This window comes from Bos indicus, chromosome 12, assembly GCF_029378745.1.
Source record: "Bos indicus isolate NIAB-ARS_2022 breed Sahiwal x Tharparkar chromosome 12, NIAB-ARS_B.indTharparkar_mat_pri_1.0, whole genome shotgun sequence".
NCBI classification, from domain to species: Eukaryota; Metazoa; Chordata; class Mammalia; order Artiodactyla; family Bovidae; genus Bos; species Bos indicus.
In genome coordinates, this window is record NC_091771.1 from 69829033 (window position 1) to 69849342 (window position 20310).

A 20310-nucleotide genomic window follows, 5' to 3' on the forward strand; every position below is an offset into this window, starting at 1 on the left:
AGCGTGGGGGTGGGGGGGGTGGGGGGCGGCACGGGGGGGTTGGGGGGAGGTGCGCCGTGGGGGGGGGTGGGTGGGTGGGTGGCGAAGTCTATGCTCCCTCTGCACCTCCTCGGTGGGTGCCTGAGTTCACAGCAAGCACTTTGCTAGAGTCTGAAGTCAGGTGAGTAGGTTGGGGCGTCTGGGAGGACCCAGTGTGGCGGGTAATTCACTTATCCACCTCAATCAGCTGCCCTCATGGCCTTGCCTTCCACCTGCGTGGCTCCTTGCAGTGTCCTCCCTAACCTGGGGGTGGTGGTTGCGGGGCGCTCCCATCGCTCCCGCCCCCGGGCACTCCTCAGCTGTGGCAGAGGCGCTTAGCGGGCGACCTGGAAGAGGGGGAGCCGACAGGCAGCTGGCACTCCAGTCCCAGAGACGCAGGTGGTTCTCAGTCTCGAAGGTCTCTGTCGGGCCCTACAGGAACAGCGGCAGCGACTGCAAGGACGGCCACGATCCTCACCCACACCCTCGGCCAGCAAGATGTTGCAGGTGTTCCCGGAGAGGAAGCCCAACCCGCTGCAGGACGCGAACCTCTGCTCACGCCTGGTATTCTGGTGAGCGCCCGCCTGAGCTGAGACGCGCTGCCGAACTTAATGCCGCAGGCACTTTTCCCGGGACCAAGGGGTCGGGATGAGGGAGCCATTTCCGCTGGCGCTCCTACTTGCCCGGTTTCTTGCTTTTGGTGGAGCCCTCCCACACCGGCGGGGTGATTTCTGCCTGCGCCTGGGCGCCCGCGGCGGGCGGGAACCTGACGGAGGTGGGGAGGGTGCCAGGGACCTGGTGACTGGGGCGCATCTCTTTCCACTCGAAGGCCCGCTAGCCTCCAGTGCCCGGGAGCGGGAGGCTGGGACGCTGTCCTGGGAGAGTCATCGCCCAACTGGAGAAGGACTGGATCCCCACACTCCATCCTTAGCCGGCTTCCCCAGTTACAGCTCCGGAGTTCGCAGTTCTGAACTAAAGTTGCACTCGTTTACCCTCCTTCCTTTATCTAATTAGTGCCCTGGACTGTTGTCACCTTCCAATAATGTCCCCACCTTTTCCCATATTCCTTAGGTGACAGCTGAGTTCCAACTTCACCCGGCCCCTTCGTCCCTGTGTCTATGACCATGTCTCCCTCTCTCCCTGTCTTCTGGTACACCTGTTACTGTACATCCTTGTATTTGGTTTGGGCAATTTTCATGTGGGTGAATAACAGTTATTTTGTATTTAACGAATGGGAACAGTATTCTTGAACACGTTTTGCTTTTGCCTGGAACACACAGCCACGACTGAAGAATGTATTTGACCAGCCCCTTTTCTTAATTTGGAGTAGAAAATGGCAACCCAGTGTTCTTGCCTGGAGAATCCCATGGACAGGGGAGCCTGTAAGGCTACAGTCCACGGGGTGGCAAAGAGTCTGACACTACTGAGCGACTGAGCATTTCCTTAATTGCTAGTATTTCTGCTTCCTCCTTTGAGGACAACCCTGGGGATGGGGTCCCTGAAGCCTGTGGGGTCTTATTTCTAGCCTTTAGGGAAGTGGTACATGGTCTTGAAGCAGGTGGTCTTGCTACCTAGTTAGACCTCCTTCTCCTTGCCCCAGGACAGGCCAGTAAATTGGGAGAGGGGTTGTTTGGGCAAGGGTTGTTTGGGCACTCTATTTGGAAAGTCAGAAGTCTGAGTAGACTGAAAATTAATGTCCTAGAAAACCATCTTACCAAGGTCTGGACACTAGTCTCTTTTATAGAACAAAAGGGAGGGAAGTGAGGAGGTAAAGTAGAAAGGCCATTTGTTGTTGTTGAGTTGCTAAATCATGGCTGACTCTTTTGTGACCCCATGGACTGTAGCCCGCCAGGCTCCTCTGCCCATGTGATTTCCCAGGCAAGAATACTGGTGAGGGTTGCCATTTCCTTCTCCACAGGATCTTCCCTACCCAGGGATCAAACCCACACCATCTGCATTGGCAGGTGTTTTCTTTATCACTGAGCCTCCTGGGAAACCTCAAAGGTCCTAAGTCATTGCAAATATCTCCTGGTCCCCTCTGAGTGTGTTAATATCTTTTGTCCTGCAGCCATTCATAGATGGTCTGGGTCAGGATGTTTCCTGTAAGCTAAACAAAGGTATTTTAGTTTAACATTAAGACTTGAGGGGCCATTATGTATAGTTTGAGCTATAGACATCCCTTTCCTGATTAACTTGTAGCAAAATCAATAGAATACAAAGGTTAAAATAAAAGTAACAGGTTTAACATGGAATCCAATTTTTTCTTCACTATTATAGTCCTTCCCTGGAGTCCTTTGTTCTTGAAAGCACTGAAGGTCCTTGAGCTGGGAGGAAACACAGATGAAAAAGGGCTCAGAGGTGAAACTCTTCTCCCACTCTCTTAGGCCATGCTGTGGGGCCTGCTGGGATTTTAGTTCCCCAACCAGGGATTGAACCCACACTCCGTGCAGTGGAAGTTCAGACTCTTAACCATTGACCCACCAGGGAAGTCCCTGAAACTTCAGTTTTCCATGTAGTAGCTGAGACTATTAACTAGGTGGGTCTCAGCCTTTGGGCTTTGATCACACTTGGGTGATTATTAGATTTTTTGTGCTGAGAACCCAATCTTTTCATCTTTCCTACATATTCTGATATTTCCTTTTTATGGGACCACCTAGGGGACCCCAGGGGCATGGGAGTTCCTATGCTTTTTTCCATTGTGGTGTTCAGTTTGTGTAGCTGCCTCTCTGGGTCCTTTGGTGGCCCTTAAGGAAAGAGGGGCATAGAAGGAGGAATATGGATACTGGTACCTTAAATGGTAACAAAGTAGGCAACTGTCTCCTTAACTTCAAGCAGTTCTACAGCCAAAATTTTGGCTTTCTCTGCCTACTGATGCCAAATAAAAAAAATATGGAGACAGAGTTTGGAGGGAATAGAAAGATGGCTTTAAAAATCAGCCAGCAGAGGGGAGAACACAGCAGGCTAAGGCCTCAAGAGCCATATACCCCCACCCCGGGGAACCAAGAGACTTTATATAGCCTGGCTCTTGTGGCCTTAGACTAAATGATAAAGTTCAGAGTAATGATGTTTTTGGGCTTCCAAGGTGGCGCAGTAGTAAGGAATCCGCCTGCTAATGCAGGAGATGCAAGACAGGTGGGTTTGATCCCTGGGTCAGGAAGATCCCCTAGAATAGGAAATGGAAACCCACTCCACATTCCTGCCTGGAAAACTCCATGAATAGAGGAGCCTGATGGGCCATAGTCCATGGGTTTGCAAAGAGTTGGACATGACTGAACAGACACAGCACAATGAAGTTTTTGCATTTTTTTTTCTTCCTGCATTATTTCAAAATAGTCACAGCTGGCATCAGGCAGCCTGGTAATTGGGGTCCACTTGTCTCTGGATTTTTGGTCTGCAGTCTTCTTTCTGAAATGCAAAAAAACTGTAAAGGGTAGTTTTCTGTAAGAGAGGTCAGGGAGAGCAAATACCAAGTGCAGGGTGTAATTTACCTAGTATTAGGGGGTAATAGGTTAGCTTCTGGTTACACTACAGGTTAGTAACCGTTAAAGTAAAACTAGAAGTGATTAATTCTTTCAGTCGTGTCCATGTTTCTTCCCTAGGCTGTTCACTGTTCTTACTTCCCTTGCTTTCAGGAGAGGAGAAACTTCATTTCTATTTTTGCTGCAATAGCAGGGCAAGGAACTCTCCAAGCATGTTCTGTTTGTGAGTTTCAAAGTGTATGTGCTTGGAAATGGGAAGGTGAAGACTTCTAATTTTGGACTAGGAAACTGTGACCCTGAGAGACCTCTTTAAATTGTTTGTTTGATATTTGATAGTAATAACACTGCTGCTGCTGCTAAGTCGCTTCAGTCGTGTCCAACTCTGTGCACCCAACAGACAGCAGCCCACCAGGCTTCCCCATCCCTGGGATTCTCCAGGCAAGAACACTGGAGTGGGTTGCCATTTCCTTCTCCAATGCATGAAAGTGAAAAGTGAAAGTGAAGTTGCCCAGTCCTGTCTGACTCTTAGTGACCCCATGGACTGCAGCCTATCAGGCTCCTCCATCCATGGGATTTTCCAGGCAAGAGTACTGGAGTGGGTTGACATTGCCTTCTCCAGTAATAACACTAGCTGTGGATAATTAAGTATGGATGATCAAAGCTCTGTTCTATCTTATAATCCCCCTAGTGGGTATTTTTTGCAAAGCTGGGAACTCTTCAGTTTCCATTAATAAAAGGAGTTTGTATTTCTCCCTGTACCTTTGAAATGGGAATCTGAGTTCTTGTTCATGAAGCCCAAGAATGAACTTCACTAACATGCAAACACTCATGGTAGCAAACAAGCAGGATTTATTTTAAGGTAAAGAGAAGTACAAAGCCCCAGCATTGACACCAAGAGTGGGTGAAGTGACCAAAAAGGTGAGAATTATAGCAGTTTATGTCTTTATTAGTATTGATCTGTTCCTTTTTGGCTGGCTCATGTCCCTGACATATGTAATCTCTGACCAATCAGTTTGAAGGGAACTATGTACACTTTGTCATCTTTATGTTTTTTTTTGATCCCCAGTTTTTCAGTTTTTTTAGACATTGAGTCGCCATTCCTGTGATTCTTTCTCATGACCCCAGGCCACTGTTTAAGAACCAGATGTATGGGTTAAGAGTTAATGGTCCATCGGGTATTTTTCTTCTTGATAAATTGGACAGCATTAATGATTGTCCTGTCTTGGGTCTGGATATTTTATGACCAACCAGACTGAGGTGGCATTCTTTTGGATGCCTGGAAACTGGAACAACAAGTATAGCTTTAGGTTAGTTAATGGGTTGAGATGTTTATTTGAGAGGGTTGCAATTAAAAAAAGGAACCGAGGTCTCAGATCTACACTAACTGCCTAGCAACTTCTACCTCACCTTGAGAGGTAAATAATCTACTTGGGCTCTCAAGGAGAAAAAATAGACAAAGGCCTTAAAAAAATTTTTTTTTAGCAAGTTATTTATATTTCTTTATTTATTTGGCTGTTCTGGGTCTTTGTTGCGGCATATGGGGTCTTTGTTGCTGCATGTGAGCTTTCTTTAATTGCAGTGGGCAGGGGATGTTTTGAGCTTTGGTGCATGGGCTTCTCATGGTGGTGGCTTCTTCTGTTGTGGAACACAGGTTCTAGGGCATGCGAGTTGTTGTAGCAGGCAGGCTTAGTTAGCTGTGATGCTCAGGCTTAGTTGCCTCACAGCATGTGGGATCTTAGTTCCCGGACTAGGGATCAAACTCCTGTTTCCTGAACTGGCAGGCAGATTCTTAACACTGGGCCACCAGGGAGGTTTTTTTTTTTTTTTTAAAATTTTATTTTATTTTTTAACTTTACAATATTTTATTGGTTTTGCCATATATCAACATGAATCCGCCACAGGTATACATGTGTTCCCCATCCTGAACCCTCCTTCCTCCCTCCCTGTACCATCCCTCTGGGTCAGTCCAGTGCACCAGCCCCAAGCTTCCAGTATTGTGCATGGAACCTGGACTGGCGACTCATTTCATATATGATATACATGTTTAACTGCCATTCTCCCAAATCATCCCACCCTCTCCCTCTTCCAAGAGTCCAAAAGACTGCTCTATACATCAGTGTCTATTTTGTTGTCTCATATACAGGGTTGTCGTTACCATCTTTCTAAATTCCATATATATGCGTTAGTATACTGTATTGGTGTTTTTCTTTCTGGCTTACTTCACTCTGTATAATAGGTTCCAGTTTCATCCACCTCATTAGAACTGATTCAAATGTATTCTTTTTAATGGCTGAGTAATACTCCATTGTGTATATGTACCAAAGCTTTCTTATCCATTCATCTGCTGATGGACATCTAGGTTGCTTCCATGTCCTGGCTATTAAAACAGTGCTGTGATGAACATTGGGGTACACGTGTCTCTTTCAATTCTGGTTTCCTCAGTGTGTATGCCCAGCAGTGGGATTGCTGGGTCATAAGGCAGTTCTATTTCCAGTTTTTTAAGGAATCTCCACACTGTTCTCCATAGTGGCTGTACTAGTTTGCATTCCCACCAACAGTGTAAGAGGGTTCCCTTTTCTCCACACCCTCTCCAGCATTTATTGCTTGTAGACTTTTTGATCGCAGCCATTCTGACTGGCATGAAACGGTACCTCATAGTGGTTTTGATTTGTATTTCTCTGATAATGAGTGATGTTGAGCATCTTTTCATGTGTTTGTTAGCCATCTATATGTCTTCTTTGGAGAAATATCTATTTAGTTCTTTGGCCCATTTTTTGATTGGGTCATTTATTTTTCTGGAATCGAGCTGCAGGAGTTGCTTGTGTATTTTTGAGATTAGTTGTTTGTCAGTTGCTTCATTTGCTATTATTTTCTCCCCTTCTGAAGGCTGTCTATTCACCTTGCTTATAGTTTCCTTTGTTGTGCAGAAGCTTTTAAGTTTAATTAGGTCCCATTTGTTTATTTTTGCTTTTATTCCCAATATTCTGGGAGGTGGGTCATAGAGGATCCTGCTGTGATGCATGTCAGAAAGTGTTTTGCCTATGTTCTCCTCTAGGAGTTGTATAGTTTCTGGTCTTACGTTTAGATCTTTAATCCATTTTGAGTTTATTTTTGTGTATCATGTTAGAAAGTGTTCTAGTTTCATTCTTTTACAAGTGGTTGACCAGTTTTCCAAGCACCACTTGTTAAAGAGATTGTCTTTAATCCAGTGTATGTTCTTGTCTCCTTTGTCAAAGATAAGGTGTCCATATATTTATCTCTTGGCTTTCTATTTTGTTCCATTGATCTATATTTCTGTCTTTGTGCCAGTACCATACTGTCTTGATAACTGTGGCTTTGTAGTAGAGCCTGAAGTCAGGCAGGTTGATTCCTCCAGTTCTATTCTTCTTTCTCAAGATTGCTTTGGCTATTTGAGGTTTTTTGTATTTCCATACAAATTGTGAAATTATTTGTTCTAGCTCTGTGAAGAATACCGTTGGTAGCTTGATAGGGATGGCATTGATCTATAAATGCTTTGGGTAGTATACTCGTTTTCACTATATTGATTCTTCCAATCCATGAACATGGTATATTTCTCTATCTATTAATGTCCTCTTTGATTTCTTTCACCATAGTTTTCTATATATAGGTCTTTAGTTTCTTTAGGTAGATATATTCCTAAGTATTTTATTCTTTCTGTTGCAATGGTGAATGGAATTGTTTCCTTAATTTCTCTTTCTATTTTCTCATCATTAGTGTATAGGAATGCAAGGGATTTCTGTGTGTTGATTTTATATCCTGCAATTTTACTATATTCATTGATTAGTTCTAGTAATTTTCTGGTGGAGTCTTTAGGGTTTTCTATGTAGAGGATCATGTCATCTGCAAACAGTGAGAGTTTTACTTCTTCTTTTCCAATTTGGATTCCTTTTATTTCTTTTTCTGCTCTGATTGCTGTGGCCAAAACTTCCAAAACTATGTTGAATAGTAATGGTGAAAGTGGGCACCCTTGTCTTGTTCCTGACTTTAGGGGAAATGCTTTCAATTTTTCACCATTGAGGATAATGTTTGCTGTGGGTTTGTCATATATAGCTTTTATTATGTTGAGGTATGTTCCTTCTATTCCTGCTTTCTGGAGAGTTTTTATCATAAATGGATGTTGAAGTTTGTCAAAGACTTTCTCTGCATCTATTGAGATAATCATATGGCTTTTATTTTTCAATTTGTTAATGTGGTGTATTACATTGATTGATTTGCGGATATTGAAGAATCCTTGTATCCCTGGGATAAAGCCCACTTGGTCATGGTGTATGATCTTGTTAATGTGTTGTTGGATTCTGATTACTAGAATTTTGTTAAGGATTTTGGCATCTATGTTCATCAGTGATATTGGCCTGTCATTTTCTTTTTTTGTGGCATCTTTGTCAGGTTTTGGTATTAGGGTGATGGTGGCCTCATAGAATGAGTTTGGAAGTTTACCTTCCTCTGCAATTTTCTGGAAGAGTTTGAGTAGGATAGATATTAGCTCTTCTCTAAATTTTTGGTAGAATTCAGCTGTGAAGCCGGCTGGACCTGGGCCTTTGTTTGCTGGAAGATTTCTGATTACAGTTTCAGTTTCTGTGCTTGTGATGGGTCTGTTAAGATTTTCTATTTCTTCCTGGTCCAGTTCTGGAAAGTTGTATTTTTCTAAGAATTTGTCCATTTCTCCCACGTTGTTCATTTTATTGGCATATAGTTGCTGATAGTAGTCTCTTATGGTCCTTTGTATTTCTGTGTTGTCTGTTATCTCTCCATTTTCACTTCTAAGTTTATTGATTTGATTTTTCTCCCTTTGTTTCTTGATGAGTCTGGCTAATGGTTTGTCAATTTTATTTATCCTTTCAAAGAACCAGCTTTTGGCTTTGTTGATTTTTGCTATGGCCTCCTTTGTTTCTTTTGCATTTATTTCTGCCCTAATTTTTAAGATTTATTTCCTTCTACTAACCCTGGGGTTCTTCATTTCTTCATTTTCTAGTTGCTTTAGGTGTAGATTTAGGTTATTTATTTGACTCTTTTCTTATTTCTTGAGGTATGCCTGTATTGCTGTGAACTTTCCCCTTAGGACTGCCTTTACAGTGTCCCACAGGTTTTTGGTTGTTGTGTTTTCATTTTCATTCGTTTCTATGCAAATTTTGATTTCTTTTTTGATTTCTTCTGTGATTTGTTGGTTATTCAGCAGCGTGTTGTTCAGCCTCCATATGTTGGAATTTTTAATAGTTTTTCTCCTGTACTTGAGATCTAATCTTTTCTAATTAATCTTTTCTAATCTTTTCTAAAATCTAATCTTTTCTGAGATTTAATCTTTTCTAATCAATCTAATCTAATTGTGGTCAGAAAAGATGCTTGGAATGATTTCAGTTTTTCTGAATTTACCAAGGCTAGATTTAAGGCCCATGAAGTGATCTATCCTGGAGAAGGTTCCGTGTGCACTTGAGAAAACGGTGAAATTCTTTGTTTTGGGATGAAATGTCCTATAAAATATCAATTAGGTCTAACTGGTCTATTGTATCATTTAAAGTTTGTGTTTCCTTGTTAATTTTCTGTTTAGTTGATCTATCCATAGGTGTGAGTGGGGTATCAAAGTCTCCCACTATTATTGTGTTATTGTTGATTTCCCCTTTCATACGTGTTAGCATTTGTCTTACATACTGTGGTGCTCCTATGTTGGGTGCATATATATTTGTAATTGTTATATCTTCTTCTTGGATTGATCCTTTGATCATTATGTAGTGACCTTCTTGGTCTCTTTTCACAGCCTTTATTTGAAAGTCTATTTTATCTGATATGAATATTGCTACTCTTGCTTTCTTTTGGTCTCTATTTGCATGGAAAATCTTTTTCCAGCCTTTCAGTTTCAGTGTGTCTGTGTCCCCTGTTTTGAGGTGGGTCTCTTGTAGACAACATATATAGGGGTCTTGTTTTTGTATCCATTCAGCCAGTCTTTGTCTTTTGGTTGGGCATTCAATCCATTTAGATTTAAGGTAATTATTGATAAGTATGATCCTGTTGCCATTTGCTTTATTGTTTTGGGTTCGAGTCTATACACCCCTTTGTGTTTCCTGTCTAGAGAATATCCTTTAGTATTTGTTGGAGAGCTGGTTTGGTGGTGCTGAATCTCTCAGCTTTTGCTTGTCTGTAAAGCTTTTGATTTCTCCTTCATATTTGAATGAGATCCTTGCTGGGTACAGTAATCTGGGCTGTAGGTTATTTTCTTTCATCAGTTTAAATATGTCTTGTCATTCCCTCCTGGCTTGAAGAGTTTCCATTGAAAGATCAGCTGATATCCTTATGGGAATTCCCTTGTGTGATATTTGTTGTTTTTCCCTTGCTGCTTTTAATAGTTGTTCTTTGTGTTTGATCTTTGTTAACTTGATTAATATGTGTCTTGGGGTGTTTTGCCTTGGGTTTATCCTGTTTTGGACTCTCTGGGTTTCTTGGACTTGGATGGTTATTTCCTTCCCCATTTTCAGGAAGTTTTCAACTATTATCTCCTCAAGTATTTTCTCATGGTCTTTCTTTTTGTCTTCTTGTTCTGAGACTCCTCTGATTCGAATGTTGTAGCGTTTAATATTGTCCTGGAGGTCTCTGAGATTGTCCTCATTTCTTTTAATTCGTTTTTCTTTATCCTCTCTGATTCATTTATTTCTATCATTCTATCTTCTAATTCACTAATCCTATCTTCTGCCTCTGTTATTCTACTATTTGATTTGTTGCCTTCAGAGTGTTTTTGATCTCATTTATTGCATTATTCATTATAAATTGACTCTTTTTTATTTCTTCTAGGTCCTTTTTAAACCTTTCTTGCATCTTCTCAATCCTTGTCTCCAGGCTATTTATCTGTGATTCCATTTTGATTTCAAGATTTTGGATCATTTTCACTATCATTATTCAGAAATCTTTATCAGATTCCCTATCTCTTTCTCTTTTGTTTGGTTTGGTGGGCATTTATCCTGTTCTTTTACCTGCTAGGTATTCCTCTGTGTCTTCATCTTGTTTATATTGCTGAGTTTCGGTTGTCCTTTCTGTATTCTGGCAGTTTGTGGAGTTCTCTTTATTGTGGAGTTTCCTCGCTGTGGATGGGGTTGTACAGGTGGCTTGTCAAGGTTTCTTGGTTAGGGAAGCTTGTGTCGGTGTTCTGGTGGGTGGAGCTGAATTTCTTCTCTCTGGAGTGCAATGAAGTGTCCAGTAATGAGTTATGAGATGTCTATGGTTTTGTAGTAACTTTGGGCAGCTTGTATATTGGAGCTCAGGGCTGTGTTCCTGTGTTGCTGGAGATTTGCGTGGTATGTCTTGCTCTGGAACTTGTTGGCCCTTGTGTGGTGCTTGGTTTCAGTGTAGGCGTGGAGGCCTTTGATGAGCTCCTATCGATTAATGTTCCCTGGAGTCAGTAGTTCCCTGGAGTCAGGGTTTGGACTTAAGCCTCCTGCTTCAGGTTTTCAGTCTTATTTTTACAGTGGTGTCAAAACTTCTTCTATACAGCACCATTGATAAAACATCTAGGTTAAAGATGAAAAGTTTCTCCACAGTGAGGGACACCCAGAGAGGTTCACAGAGTTACATGGAGGAGAGAAGAGAGAGGAGGGAGTTAGAAGTGACCCGAATGAGCTGAGGTGGAATCAATAGAGGAGAGAGCAGGCTAGCCATTAATCACTTCCTTTGTGTACTCCACAACTGGACCGCTCAGAGATGTTCATGGAGTTATACAGAGAAGAGAAGAGGGAGGAAGGAGACAGAGGTGGCCAGGAGGATAAAAGGGGGGAATGAAAAGGAGAGAGACGGATCCAGCCAGTAATCAGTTCCCTAAGTGTTCTCCACCATCTGGAACACACAGAAATTCTCAGAGTTGGGTAGAGTAGAGAGGGGTTAGGGAGGAGACATAGGCGACCTGATGGAGAAAAAGGAGAGTCCAAAGGAGGAGAAAGCAGTCAAGCCAGTAATCTCATTCCCACGTAAAAGTGGGTACTGAAGATTGGGTTCTTATAGGTACAAAATTGATAACAAATACCAAAAAGCAAAAATTAAAAATCTAGAGTAGAGTTTGAAATTTCAAAAATACAATGTTAAAGAAAAGAAGAAGAAGAAGACAGAAAAAAAAAAAATTCACAAAAATTATAAAAAAAAAAAGGTACAAAATTGATAAGAAATACCTAAAAGCAAAAATTAAAAATCTAGAGTAGAATTTGGAATTTCAGAAATACAGTATTAAAGAAAAGAAGAGACAAAGAAAGAGAAAAAAAAGTCACAAAAATTATATAAAAAAATATAGGTACAAAATTGATAACAAATACCAAAAAGCAAAAATTAAAAATCTAGAGTAGAGTTTGGTATTTCAGAAATACAATGTTAAAGAAAAGAAGAAAAAAAAAAGAAAGAAAAAATAAAGTCACAAAAATTATAAAATATGTATATGAAGTTTGCTTTTAAAAAATAGGGTCTTTTTTTTTTTTTGCAAAGTAATAGTAGGTTATAAAAGTGAAAATTAAAGGAGTAATAGAGGACTGAAAATTTTTTTAAAAATTTAAAAAAAAAAAAGAGTGATCATGCAAATAATAAAAATATATCTAGGACTTTCTCTGGTGGTGTTGTGGGTATTGTGGGGCCAGTTCATTTTTGGCTAGTTCCTTGGTCCAGCTTATATTTCTCAAGATCTATAGGCCCCTTCCTATGTAGTCCATACTAACGACAGGGTTTTAATCTATTGCACCTGTCGCTTCCAAGGCGGTTCCCTCTGTTTTAATGTCTTCTGTTTGCTGGTCTCTTCAGTGTCTGATTTCCACCCTGACACAAAGGGGGAGGTGGTGGACACTTTATTTATTTATTTTTTTAGGCTCCCTTGTTCAGTCGCACTGTGGGGAGGGAGGGAAGCTGCAAACAAATAACACTGGCATGTGCTCGCAGTGCCTCAGCCACACTGGGCCTGCCCCTGCTCACAACGCGTGTACCCTCCCTGCCCACGCTGCTCATGCCCTAGGTTGCTCTGCCGGGAACCATTCGAGGCTGGCCCTGGGCTGCATGCACCTTCCAGGTCTAAGCCGCTCAGGTTCAGGCACTTGGGTAGTCCTCAGAGGCGCAGACTCAGTTGGGCCTGTGTTTTGTGCCCTTCCAAGGTCCAAGCAGCTCGGGTAATGAGGTGTTTGGCAAGCACTGTTGCTGCGACTTATTGCCTCCCCGCCACTTGGTTTTCTGGGTGTACAATTGGCGCACCTTCTAAGGGGGATGTTTACTGTCCAGAACCCCAAGAACTCTTAGTTAGCAAAGAAGCCTGCTTACAGTTTTGTAGATAATGTCTCTCTGGGGCTGCGATTGCCCCCTTCTGGCTCTGGCTGCCTATCACTGGAGGGGGATGGTCTGCAGCCGGCTATCTCTGTTCAGTCCTTTGTTCTGTGCGCCGGCCTGGTGGTGTCTTAGGTTAGGGCTGGCTTTTCATGTGGTAGTTATCCCACAGTCTTGTTTGCTAGCCCAAGTTATTTCGCTCAGATAGCGCTCGGGGCATTCAGGCCAGTTCCTTACTGTAAGCGATGCAGCTCGCGCCTCCCTGCCCAGCCTCCGCTTGCTAGTGGTGGGTGCAGGCGTCTGCACTGCTTCTCCTCTGGGGGAGTTACCCTTGGGCTTGTAATCTGTAGGTTTAATTGTTTATTTATTTTTCCTCCCTGTTAAGTTGCCTCTGTGCTTCCAAGGCTTGGCACAGACTCGGCAGTGAGAGTGTTTCCTGGTGTTTGGAAACTTCTCTCTTTTTAAGACTCCCTTCCCGGGATGGAGCTCTGTCCCTCCCTCTTTTGTCTCCTTTTTTTCTTTTATATTTTTCCCTACCTTCTTTCGAAGACAATGGGCTGCTTTTCTGGGTGCCTGATGTCCTCTGCCAGCATTCAGAAGTTGTTTTGTGGAATTTACTCGGCATTTAAATGTTCTTTTGATGAATTTGTGGGGGAGAAAGTGGTCTCCCCAGCCTATTCTTCCTCCATCTTAGCTCTTCCTCCACCAGGGAGGTTTTTAGAGAAAGGCCTTTTTAAACTCAAGCAGAAAAACTGAGATCTCTGGTTCCATCCGTATGTAAAAATTAATTCATAAATGAGCTCTACTTAACTGACTTAAAAGTAAACCCTTACAAATTAAATACTACTTGCAAATCTTTAAAACATCAGCCAAATATATTGCAGGTTCACATGATCTGGGGAATATTTAGTACTGAATCATGTACTATTGGAGCTAGCTTAAGCTTGTTAGTTTGATTAACATAGGCATTTGTCATCAAGAAAATAACTTGATATGATAAAAGGTAAACTCTATAGCAGTACTTATGTTTTGAAAACATCATCTCAAATCTTCAGATTTTGATAACCTGAAACTAAAGCTGAATGATAAGAATTCAGTGACTATCTGTGCCATTTCAAATAGGATAAAATATTGGAACATTTGTTGCTGGGCAGGTCTAAGTTGACCTACCTTTTTTTGCCTTGTTAGGAAAGGAAAACTAAAGCATAAGTTTCCAATCAGGAAGTGCTGCTATGACAAACAGTTCACAATTACTTGCCACTTGGTTTCCACTAGGAATTAATAAGATTTTTAAGAGTTGAGGATTCTATTTTAAATATGTGACTAAAGCTGCTAAAAATAATAAAAGAAACATTTCAGTATATAGTAGGAAATATGTTTTGAATAGAAAAAGGAGTTTTGTACATGGTTGAGCTGAGGTTAGGTTAAACTTAATTAAGTAAATGGATTTTGTTATTAAAAGTAGGATGGTACAGTACTAGTCTTGTTTCCACTCTGCTAAGAAAATAAGTTTTACTTAGAATACTGCTTTTGACAGCAGATTTTGTGAACTTTCTTGCCTTTAAGCAATCTGATTTGTTTGTAAATATTCACAGTGACATAGGATTCTTTTTTTTTTTAATTATTTATTTTTGATTGGAGGATAATTGCTTTACAATATCGTGTTGGTTTGTGCCGTACATCAACATGAATCAGCCATGGGTGTATATATATGTCCCCTTCCTCTTGAACCTCTCTCCTACCTCCCACTGCATCCACCCCTCTAGGTTGACACAGAGCACCAGGTTGAGCTCCCTGAGTTGTCATACAGTAAATTCCCACTGGTTATCTATTTTACATATGGTAATATATCTGTTTCCTTGTTATTCTCTCAATTAGTCTCATCCTCTCCTTCCCTCACTTTGTGTACAAGTGTGTTCTCTATGTCTGTGTCTCCATTTCTGCTCTGCAAATAGGTCTATCAATACCATCTTTGTAGATTCCATATATATATACATTAAAATATGATATTTGTTTTCCTCTTTCTGACTTCACTCTGTATAACAGGCTCTGGGTTCATCCACCTCATTAGAATAGCCTCAAATGTGTTCCTTTTTATGGCTGAGTAATATTCCATTGCATATATGTACCACAACTTCTTTATCCATTCATCTGTTGATGGACATTTAGGTTGCTTCCATGTCCTATCTATTGTTAATAGTGCTACAATGAACATTGGAATACATGTATCTTTTTCAGTTATGGTTTTCTCAGGGTATATGTCCAATAGTGGGATTGCTGGGCACAGTGGACTATGATTCTATCTGACCAAATGTTTTGAAAACTTTTTGATATTTTTTACAAACTTACTACCAAGTCTCAAAGTTTTTTGACTTCAGCTAACTTTTGGTTGCTTCAGAGAGCCTCTGAACCATCTCAGAGAAAAAAAATTTAACTAGGATTGGTTTGTATGTTAAATTACACAGGAAGCATTGTCAAATGAATGCTAACCCCCTCAGATTATATAGTATGGATAAATATTATTAATATAAATATCACAGAAATTATATATAGGTTCTAAAATTTGAGTATCTTCTGATAAAATGTTACTAGTCATAATCTAGTTATTACATTGTAATTAGATGTTTAACTGTGCCTTTTAACTCTATTATTTATAGACAGTTCTGATGCTTTGGCAAAAGTGCTTCATCTTCAAGAAGCTTCGTAGGACTTTTTGACAAGTGCAGGTCTCTGATAAATTTCAAATGATACTGCTGAACTGGTACCACATTAAAAATCCTAATGGAAAACGTGATGGCTTCTAAAGAAATTAACAAAGGTATTGATTACCAAGTAAACTGGTGAATGTGGTTATAATGTTTATGTTCTTTTTTTCTATTGGTTGAAATTCTATTGGAATGCTATTGGTTTTGATCTGTTTTCCAGATACAGGGAAGCCCTTCCTCTCAAGTTACTCATGACTTATAGCAATTTAGTAAATTATCCCTCTGTGAATAAAATGAAATAGTTTTCTTTTTTTGAGGTGGGGGGCTGGTTCCTCCAGAAATGGAGACTTTTGGGTTCTAAGCAGCCTTACTCTGCATATAAGTTAAATAAGCAGGGTGACGATATACAGCTTTGATGTACTCCTTTCCTCATTTGGAACCAGTCTATTGTGCCATGTCCAATTCTAACTGTTGCTTCTTGACCTGCATACAGGTTTCTCAGGAGGCAGGTAAGGTGGTCTGGTATTTCCATCTCTTTAAGAATTTTCCAGAGTTTGTTGTGATCCACACAGTTAAAGTCTTTAGCATACAGTCAATGAAGGAGAAGTACATATTTTTCTGGAATTCTCTTGCTTTTTCTATGATCACAGATATTGGCAATTTGATCTCTGGTTCCTCTGCCTTTTTAAAATACAGCTTGAACATCTGGAAGTTCTTGGTTCAGGTGCTGTTGAAGCCTGACTTGGAGAACTTTGAGCATTATTTTGATCGTGTGTGAGATGAGTGCAATTATTGGGTCTTTGTTTACTTGGCCAGTTATCTCGTTTCTTTCTTCTCACCCGACTGGTCCTTGGACCCTCTCCAAGATTTTGCCAAGATAGATCCCACTGCAGAGGCCTATAGGTGCATATCTATACTTATTATGGGGTGAAGTCCCCTCCCTTTTTGAACTCCAAGGAACCTTCTGTGTATGTGTGGAAGGGAAAGTTTTCCTTGACCTCAGGAGTGGGCACCTTGTCTCTTTGTTTTAGCAGAGCTCAGCTTTTACCACTAGCTTTGTCGTTGAAGTGTTTGGGTGAGAACAAAGCTTGAATTTTACTCCTCTTGACGAATACTAGTTGTCTAGCCCAGGGTCCATCTATCTCCTACTTCAAACTCTCCACTTACAAAGGGAGTGTGGATGTGGAAACTGCCGCTGGTGTCAAGACAGACTCTCTGGAGGCTCTTGTCAGAGAAGCTGATGACATGAGCGGGGATGTGAACTGGCTGAGAGCAGAGATGGTTTAGGCTTTCAGTAACTAGTGATCATGAATGTATATAAATGTTTAATTTCAAACTAGGATTCTTTACATTATTTTCAGAATACCGTATGTATTGCTGCTGCTGCTGCTGCTAAGTCGCATCAGTCATGTCCGACTCTGTGCGACCCCATAGACAGCAGCCCACCAGGCTCCCGCGTCCCTGGGATTTTCCAGGCAAGAGTACTTGAGTGGGGTGCCATTGCCTTCTCCGACCATATGTATTAATCTTGTTGTTTTTCACTAACAGTCAGAAATCCACGTGTCGTAAACAGAGGCTAGGTGAGCTCACCAGGGCTATTTCTCTGTTTCCATTAAGCATTTAGTTTGATGATTTTGGCAATTTTATACAATAACTACAGCTTCAAGCAAGATGTAGAACAGACTAAAGGTGCATTAAAATTTACAACTAATTCCTTATAGTGGAATAGATAGTATAACAAGTATAAGTTTATCTCCTGTAGTTTATTCTTGATTTTTTGGATCTTTATAGTCCTGCATCTGGTCAGCCTGAGAAGTGTCAACTAGTGTCCATTCAGGTGTGTCAAGTGAATAATTTGTCTTTCTGAGTCTTCTGGGTGTCCCCCAATGTGTTGACTCCCTTTCTCTGTTGGCCCAAAGCACATAGACTATCAGATATTTCTCCAACAAAGGTGGGTTTTCTTGGGATCAGCAGAGAATTGCAATTCAGTGTCTGCAACCATGGTGAGTCACATGCAAGTCCCCAAAGGGCAAGGGAAGGAGAACTCTTTTATAGAGGAAAAGGAAGTTGGGAGGGTTGTTGTGGTCCATAACTTTTCATTGGCTGAATCCTTGTAAGGAAAGAAAAGTCTTTCTTCTTGCTGTTGGACTTTGCAAGTGTTGTATGTGTGACATCCCACTTCTGGTCTTCTGACTATTTGAGGCTTTATTTACACCTCATTGTCTGTCTCCCAGGCTTTGTCTTCTCTGTGGAGTGTGGATCACCTTTATCCTAATCTTGCCTTTAACTTTGTTACTGTACACAAATTTGTGTGCTCTAAGCACAGTGAGGGTAAAAGAGTTTAAGTGTCAGAGTTTGGAGCAGATCAATGTTTATTGCAGGGCCATGCAAGGAGATGGGTGGTTTCTGCCTTATTCAAACCCCAAAGGGTTTCAGCAAAGTGTTTTAAAAGGCAAGATGAGGGAGGGACATGGTTGGTTGGTGCAAACTTTTGGTGTCATAATCCTTTGTTCTTGCAGCTATCCATATGTCAGGCCACGAAGTTCCTGTGAACCTCCAACAAGACAAATATTATTCTTTGTTTTGCAAATTTTAAATCTCTGTATGACTGGAAAAGTGCTGTATCCTTAGAGATCAGAGCCTTGAGAATGGGGTGTCCTTTATATTTCAGGCTATAGGCAATGTTCTTAACTTTATACAAAAGCAATAGAATACAAAGATTAAAGTAAAGGAAACAGATCTAAAATGGAGTTCTTCCCTATTACAGCTTTTTGATGGGGTCAGGGAACCCTGTCTTATCATGAAGATATCTCCGTGGATTCCTTCTTTGTGAAAGATAAGCCCCTGTAGACATTTTCTGTTTCTGTGTCCACCATGGGTGAAGATGGATGCCTGTAGTACAGTGAAAAAGTGTAGGCTACTGAATGACTGGATGGTCTTATCTTGGCCCTGAAAATTTTGTGTGGCTAAATGTGAGTGAAGCTCAGCTTTAGCTAGCTTAAAATTGGAAGGATGGGATGATCTTAATGTGTTCACCCATTCTAGGGTTAAGGCCTCATGTTATTGGGGCTAGGGCATACTTGAAGACAGGAAGGTAACTTTTAGATCCGTATAAAGATTAATAGGGCTTCCTTGGTGGCTCAGACAGTAAAGAATTTGCCTGCAATGCAGGAGACCCAGGTTCTATCCCTGGATGAGGACGATCCCCTGGAGTAGGAAGTGACAACCCTCTCCAGTATTCTTGCCTGGAGCATCCTTTGGAAAGAGAAGCCTGGTAGCTACAGACCATGGGGTTCAAAGAGTTGGACATGACTGAGCGACTAACACACACACAGAGATTAATGCTTTAAAAAAATCTGTTATATTAGGTATATATCTAGAGATGACATTACTGATAATCACACCTATTGAATGCTTCTTGAGGGCTCAGAATTTGTTACCATTTTTACATATGTCTTATTTAATCCTCAAACATGCCTATGAGGCAGGCATCATATGAATACTTACTTTACAAATAAGGAAAAATATGTCCAGAAAGTGTGGGCAGCTTTTTAGGAGCCTCATAGCTGGAAAGTCTCTATGCCCTAACTGCAGCTGTACTCACATCTTCAGCACACACTGAGGCTGGCAGTCCTCAGGTTCCTATTTACCTAGCTTTAACTCCCTCAGTTTGAGCGAATATTAAGTGAATATGCTAACTCAATCTAGCAGACATTTAACAGTCATATTAGTGACTGAATATACTTTTTGTATAGGCATGCATCTGAAGTGTGTTCTCCTACTTTATTATGGTGACTCTTGATTGCTGGAAGCGTTGTTGGAATCCTTATCCATCCAGTCCTGAAGGCATCAAGCTATCAGTTCTCCTTGACTTCTTCACTCTCATCTGCTGACATCAGATCCTACTGATTCAGCTTTAGACATGCCCTTGGAGTCACTCATTCTTTCAGTAACTGTTTCCTGAGTGTGGATGTGTGGGGCCCACAGGGAAGGCAGCTTCTGGAGTTTGTGTTCCTCGAACCCACCCCTCCCCCTCCCCACCCCTGCAGTCCTCACCTAACACTTTTGGCTTCTCTTCCTCCCAACGTGCATTCCTGCTACCAGTCTTTCCCCTAAAACAAACCCATGCTGTACTCTTGCTTAAAAACCTCTCCCGCCTCCTGCTCTCAAGAGTAATTCTTTAGCCCTAGCCCTCATCCTGCTTATTTAACTTACATGCAGAGTGCATCATGAGAAATGCTGGGCTCGAAGAAGCACAAGCTGGAATCAAGATTGCTGGGAGAAATATCAATAACTTCAGATATGCAGATGACACCACCCTTATGGCAGAAAGTGAAGAGGAACTAAAAAGCCTCTTGATGAAAGTGAAAGAGGAGAGTGAAAAAATTGGCTTAACGAATGCCAACATTCGTGGAAACAGTGTCAGACTTTACTTTTCTGGGCTCCAAAGTCACTGCAGATGGTGATTGCAGCCATGAAATTAAAAGATGCTTACTCCTTGGGAGGAAAGTTATGACCAACCTAGACAGCATATTCAAAAGCGGAGACATTACTTTGCCAACATAGGTCCATCTAGTCAAGGCTATGGTTTTTCCAGTGGTCATGTATGGATGTGAGAGTTGGACTGTGAAGAAAGCTGAGTGCTGAAGAATTGATGCTTTTGAACTGTGGTGTTGGAGAAGACTCTTGAGAGGCCCTTGGACTGCAAGGAGATCCAACCAGTCCATTCTAAGGGAGATCAGTCCTGGGTGTTCATTGGAAGGACTGATGCTGAAGCTGAAACTCCAATACTTTGGCCACCTCATGTGAAGAGTTGA

The 20310-nt window shown here is 41.3% G+C and overlaps 1 protein-coding gene across 1 annotated transcript in view; it reads left to right on the top strand.

The window, feature by feature from the left end:
- The first annotated feature begins 131 nt into the window (after positions 1-131).
- Positions 132-20310, top strand: part of LOC109567078 (ATP-binding cassette sub-family C member 4-like) — a 383334-nt gene continuing 363155 nt past the window's right edge. The window contains exon 1 of the mRNA XM_070800391.1: positions 132-590. Coding sequence (XP_070656492.1) covers positions 517-590 — 74 coding nt within the window. The 5' untranslated portion in view covers positions 132-516. The remainder of the gene's footprint in view (positions 591-20310) is intronic.